Genomic DNA, 6,973 nt, shown 5'->3' with positions numbered 1-6,973 from the left:
AAGCAGAATTTTAGCTGATCACTCTGTAAAATTTTTAAGTTTAAAAAGAAATCGTAAGTTTATTCCCATAGTTATATCTACACAAAATATGTGTAATTTGTGCAACTTGTTCCGTTTTTAAAGATATCTTTATTTTATCGTAACAAAAACTCTAGACCTGTGTTTCCCTAAGACTATCTTATAAAAGAAAAAATAATTTTTTTAATATACCTGAAAACTCTATCAACTAAACATGTACATGAAGATGTAAAGAAAATTTTTTTTACATAATGAAGCTTAATATCCATGCTAAACAGAAACAGAAGTATCATTTGGTGTGTTGAATTTCCACACAGTTTAAAAAAAATTTCTACTGCCATTTGTGGAAAATGTCATGCAGAGAATTGATACATGCAATATTAGCAACACGACATCATACACAAACAACAAATTGCCCAGACACATGTGGGTTATATGAAACACAGATATATTTACTCAAAAGATACAGTAAACTTTTTTTTAATCTCAGAGTGAGCACTGATGTAGAAGTAAAAAAACAAAAAAAAAAAGAATGCTCATAACTTGATCAAAGTACAAATAATTTTCCTTACAAAGAGAAGTTCTAAACATAAATCTACATAAAAGTAATAAGCTCAACTTAACCTTTACTTACAACATCAGTAATCACCCATGATCGCCGTACACAGTAAAGATTTAAGGCACAAAAAAAGCAGCAAAGCAAAATCCAGGCTAAGTTTTTCTCTAAATGTCTTCTGAAATTGACTACGGTCACTCCCTCTTCCCACTTGCCATGACAAAGCCAGTGAGTGGCCATACATCACTCAATTAAACTGTGTGCTCTGAGCTGATAGAACTACATAGAATTCATTTGATCCCATTCACAGATTGAAGCTATGTCTGCTGTTGGCTTAAGTCAATGGAGCTCCATTACTTACCTCCTGATTTTAGAAATGCTTTATGGTTATTCAGACATTTTTAAATTCTTTCCTAATTCCCATTTTACAGGATGTTCTACCTCTTCAGAAACAGTATTTCCTGGGGTGCCTGGCTGGCTCAGTCAGTTAAGCGTCCGACTTCGGCTCAGGTCATGATCTCACGGTTCGTGAGTTTGAGCGCCGCATCGGGCTCTGTGCTGTCCGTTCAGAGCCTGGAGCCTGCTTCAGATTCTGTGTCTTCTCTCCCTCTCTCTGCCCCTCTCCCGGTTGCACTCTGTCTCTCAAAAACCGAATGAACATTAACAAAAATTTTTTTTAAATCGTATTTCCTTCTTCATCAACATGTGGGGGCACACTTTCATTCTCTACCCAAGTCACTTAGACTTCTTGGTAGGAAATACACAAATTTTATGTGGGAAGAACAAAAATCACCTATTTCCATTCCAGGGTAATTTCTGAAAAGCAAGAATCTTAAGAGTATTTACAAAACTGATATTTAATAACAAAGAACTTATATGCTCATCACTTTAGAAAAAACAGACTAACCTTAAAAAAAAAAAAAAGAAAGAAAGTGGTGCCATTCCAGGACATTATAGTCACCTAAGGAGGCTACAAAGCTCGAGCATTGAACTAGAACATTATAGATAGAGTGGTGAAGTACTAAGTCAGTCTTCTATTCTATTCGTAGTGGACCTAGCTACTTGGTACCAAAAACAGTCCTCTATGCATTCAAGTAAATCATACACACACATTCACAAACAGGGACAACTATTTGACAGAGCCTCTGTTAGTATGAAATATTCTGCACCTAGAGCATATGGTACTTAAGGCTGGTAACAAAGAACTAAGGAACTGTACTCTCTAGTTACTTCAGGAAAACAAGATTATCTATCATCTATCTACCTACCTACCTACCTACCCACGATCCACCCATCTATCTTTCTACGTATCATCTATCTATCCAGCCAGCCAGCCAGCTATCATCTATCTTTCTATTATCTATCTATCCATCCATCCATCCAGCTATCATCTATCAATGTATTACCTATCTATACATCTATCCATCCATCCATCCATCCATCCAGCTATCATCTATGTAGTATCTATCTATCTATCTATCTATCTATCCATCCATCCATCCATCATCTATCACCTATCTTTCTAGGTATTTATCTATCTATATATCATCCACCTGCAACCACCTCTCCCTAGAATAAATTTTTCATTAAAATTCTGGTAGCTTTCTTAGTTTGAAAAATTTAATTCTCTTAAAGCCTTTAGGAAACAAGTTTTAAAGCACCATGATATATATCATTTCTTAGCATTTCCTCTCCACGTGTTTTTACACATTGCTTCTCTCAGAAGAGCCTTATTCTATTAATAATGCTGTGCCTGAGGAGTCCTTTTCAAGATTTTAAAGTGTGTGAGTGCATCTGTATAAGTATTTGATATGTATATGTGAATATCTATACATATATATTCTATTTCTGTTCAGATTGGCAACAGTTCAGATGTGATGCTTTCTCTTTAGCAACTCAATCTTCCTTTAAAAATGTTTCTTCTGATACTTACTGAGCAAAAATAAAAGTACAGAGCTAATTCCTTAGGAGAGTCAGTTAATAACATAAAAAAGCCTTCCCGATGTTCTGTGGCAATTTTGAATACACAGATGTTTCCTAGGAGAATGAACTTCTTCCTTTGTGTATAAGATAGGTCACATAATTAAATGTTTGAGGATGTTGGTGTATGAGTTACAAGTTGGTGTGTGAGCTACAAGCTGAAATTACATGAACAATTTCGCGTTAGTACGGCTTCACAATCATAGACCCACAGAGATATCTAATGGACTCCAAGCCAGATATACGTAGGATGGTTCTGTCTTTACAGACCGCTGTAGGAACCAATGGTCTCAGAATAAAACAGGAGGCATGAGAGTATCATGCTCTTCCTGTGAGTCTGACATTTGACTATTCCCCCAGAACACATATGGGCAAAAAAATGTCTTAGTAAGTGAAAAGTTACTCTATGGCTATGGAGAAAAATAGTGAGTAAAAGGTTACCGTCTGGCCATAGTATCATGTTTTATAACTAGTGATCGATGCTCAGTAGCTATTTAACAGATACTACCGCCAGATGAAATCTCCTTAGCATGAAAATGTTAGCTAAAATCTGTATTTGCTCTGCGAAACTCTAATGTTCCACTTCAACTGAGAAACAAGTTGTTTATAGATGTCTTAAAACCCAATTAAGTTTGAGAAAAGAGTCCCATACAACTGAAATTATGGAGTCTGTACACACAGCCTCACAAAGAACTGACAGCACAAAGCGTTCCGTTGGTAATCACATCAAAGCTCTTGTGAGTATTTCACAGCATCCTCTCATTCGGAAACAATACCTGACATCTAACCGAAGTGTCTTCTGCTCACTCACATAAATGGTCCCCGAATCTGTCAGTGAGTCCAGCTTATTAACCTGTGATGACACAGAGGCCACCATTCCCATGGAGAAAATATCCACGTGTGGGAGGTGAATCAGCTTTTGTCACTTGTGTTGACATCATCTCCAAAATGACGTCCACATTTTCCATTCTCTATGAATGGTGTCTTCCCTGATCTGACGATGCTATTTCATTCATGTTTTTTTTTTTTTTGTAATATATGTTTGCAAAGTATCTTAAAGTGATTAGTTGTGCTTCCTCCCCTCAAGTGAAGTCACAATTACATCTTGTCACCAGGTGGTAACATATGCCCATCCAAGACAAGAATTCTAACCCGACTGTTCAACGTTTTTGCTGCCATTATAATGGCCTATCATCTTCTTCAAATGTTTGTATACTTTATTCTTCATGTAAGACAACATTGTGTTTCATTGAGATACCCCTTAAAAACGTCCTGAATTCTGCACATTGATTTTGTATCCTGCAACTTGGCTGAATTCATGTATCATTCCTAGCAGACTTTCGGTGGAGTCTATCGGATTTTCCATGTATAATATCCTGTCATCTGCAAAAAGTGAAAGCTTAACTTCATCTTTGCCAATTTTGATGCCTTTGATTTCCTTTTGTTGTCTGATTGCTGATGCTAGAACTTCCAACACTATGTTAAACAACAGTGATGAGAGTGGACATCCCTGTCATGTTCCTGATCTCAGGGAAAAAGCTCTCAGTTTTTCCCCATTGAGGATGATGTTAGCTGTGGGCTTTTCATAAATGGCTTTTATGATGTTTAAGTGGTTCCTTCTATCCCAACTTTCTCGAGGGTTTTTATTAAGAAAGGTTGCTGAATTTTGTCAAATGCTTTTTCTGCATCGATTGACAGGATCATATAGATGCTGGAGAGGATGTGGAGAAACGGGAACCCTCTTGCACTGTTGGTGGGAATGCAAACTGGTGCAGCTGCTCCGGAAAACAGTGTGGAGGTTCCTCAAAAAATTAAAAATAGACCTACCCTATGACCCAGCAATAGCACTGCTAGGAATTTACCCAAGGGATACAGGAGTACTGATGCATAGGGGCACTTGTACCCCAATGTTTATAGCAGCACTCTCAACAATAGCCAAATTGTGGAAAGAGCCTAAATGTCCATCAACTGATGAATGGATAAAGAAATTGTGATTTATACACACAATGGAGTACTACGTGGCAATGAGAAAGAATGAAATATGGCCCTTCGTAGCAACGTGGATGGAACTGGAGAGTGTGATGCTAAGTGAAATAAGCCATACAGAGAAAGACAGATACCGTATGTTTTCACTCTTATGTGGATCCTGAGAAACTTAACAGAAACCCATGGGGGAGGGGAAGGAAAAAAAAAGAGGTTAGAGTGGGAGAGAGCCAAAGCATAAGAAACTCTTAAAAACTGAGAACAAACTGAGGGTTGATGGGGGATGGGAGGGAGAGGAGGGTGGGTGATGGGTATTGAGGAGGGCACCTTTTGGGATGAGCACTGGGTGTTGTATGGAAACCAATTTGACAATAAATGTCCTATATTGAAAAAAAAACTTCCTGAAAACCTAAGCTTTATAGTATAATGAAGAAAAGAACATGAGGAAGGAAAAAAAGATATTTCTATTAAAGAAGGAAAAGAGAAACAGATAGAAAAGTGAAAGAATCACCTTGATAACCAGTTATAATTTCTTGTATTCAATACCTGACTTCTATAAACTATTTAAAATCATTAACCCCAGGCCCAAGAGTAGCATGGGAATTTAACATTAAAAAACAGGCTAGTCTATTTCCCTAACAACAAGACTGTTGCTTGTAATATATCACGCTTTGTATCATCCCACTTGAAAAAAAATAAGCCTACTAGTAAAAAGTGCAATCTACATTTTATACCAGAAATACAGAACCCCCATTTATAATTCATCTTCCCAGATTAATATGCCCTTATATCACTCTCTCTTTCCAATACTGTTACATTACAGTCTCCGCTTATGCTTCCTATTTGTAGAAAATATTAAAATAGCTTCTAGGAAAAATACATTCATTTTCTGTAGTATTCTTAAGTGCTTGATACAACTACTTTTATTCTAAATGATTGGTTAGGAAATCTGGAGAGGAAGAAAATCGTTTAAACCTAAGAGCACTAGAAGTTTACATTTCAAATATATAACATCTACATAACTAATGAAAATAGTCTTTCACGTGAGAAAAATATATCATTTCTATATTTAAGGAAGATCTGTGTCATCTCCTAAAAATTAAGAAAACTAATACAATTGTCTTTCTCCCCATATACACCCAGCAAGGTCATTGCAAGTTGATTTAATTAGCCCACAAAATTCTAATAAGGAACTGGTTTCATGATGACAATTTAAACATTTTTCAACAATTTCTATCACATGGCTTCTAATTATATAGGGAGGAAGCTGCTTGAAAGTCTAAATATAACTGGCCATTAAAATAGACACTTGCTAATACCCCTTGGGGCAAAAATATGACAAAGCTAATCCTAATAGAAATAGTAAGAAATAGAAATCCTAATCCAAAAAGCAAGTCAGATCAAGCAGTGACAAACTCCCCACATAGCCTCCTCCTTTTTTCCTGTTATGCTTTCTTGGGCGTTTTTTGTTTGTTTGGCTTTGTGGGGTTTTTTTGTTTGTTTGTTTTTTGGCTTTTTTTTTTTTTTGTTAAAAAAACTATTTGGAGAGAATTCAATCTTTAGCCAATATTGAGTCTTCTAACATAATCAGAACTTTTAAACCATCCAAGCAAGCTTGGTGACATAACTGGGTTATAGCCTTTTTAATTCATGTGAGATGGGATCAGGGACAAGGAGGAAGAAGGAAGGAATGTCAACAAGTCATTGAAACATTTCGATCTACTGCCTAAAACTACACTAAAATTGGTGGTTATTAAAGAGTTTATTGCTTTAAAAAAATAGTACAGGTTTTCCTATTATCATTTCTTTAAAATTCTATGCCTTCCTAGATAAGTGCTTTAGAATAAGCTCCCATCTAATAACCTCACTTCTAAATTTATGGAAAAGTATACAAGAAGTGTGGTCCTATTCTTTTTCATTGCTTACAAAGACAAGTGGCCAATTGTCATCCAGTGCAAATGCCCCTCTATCCCTCTTAATTTTTCTAAATGACTTTTAAAAACACATCCCATGAAAAGAAGCCACTGTCCTTTAGTAGCTACTCAAAATCATCTAATCTTTCCATTAAGCCTCTAATCTTAAAATTCAGTAGGTAGCAGTCAACCATGTTGTCACATTATGTTCCGCAATAACTATATACTTATCATTCAAGTATTAGAACCCTTCATTTTTTCTGCTAATGCACTCTCTTTTTAGAAATGATCTATGCTACGACGGCATAGTCCTTGTTTTGTTCATTGTTCTCATTTTCTTGTGGACTGGTGATTTTTACTTCTGGTCTTGGTGGTCTTTGAGGGTCTAAGTCAGCCTGGAAGAAAAGAGATCAAGACAAAGATATTTATCAGCTCTTTAGTTACAAACGTCATAAAGTTCACAAGGAAAAAGAAAATTACTCAGGGGGCGCCTGGGTGGCTCAGTCGGTTGAGCGTCCGACTT

The 6,973-nt window shown here is 36.3% G+C and overlaps 1 protein-coding gene across 1 annotated transcript in view; it reads right to left on the bottom strand.

Annotated features, from left to right (window-relative positions):
• Positions 1-5,245: 5,245 nt before the first annotated feature.
• The window catches only part of DCDC2 (doublecortin domain containing 2), a 165,012-nt gene continuing 163,284 nt past the window's right edge, over positions 5,246-6,973 (bottom strand). The window contains exon 11 of the mRNA XM_045497231.1: positions 5,246-6,845. Coding sequence (XP_045353187.1) covers positions 6,741-6,845 — 105 coding nt within the window. The 3' untranslated portion in view covers positions 5,246-6,740. The remainder of the gene's footprint in view (positions 6,846-6,973) is intronic.

The sequence above is a fragment of the Leopardus geoffroyi genome, chromosome B2, assembly GCF_018350155.1.
Source record: "Leopardus geoffroyi isolate Oge1 chromosome B2, O.geoffroyi_Oge1_pat1.0, whole genome shotgun sequence".
NCBI classification, from domain to species: Eukaryota; Metazoa; Chordata; class Mammalia; order Carnivora; family Felidae; genus Leopardus; species Leopardus geoffroyi.
Note: the sequence above shows the minus strand (reverse complement) of the source record. Positions and strands in the feature narration are given on the sequence as shown.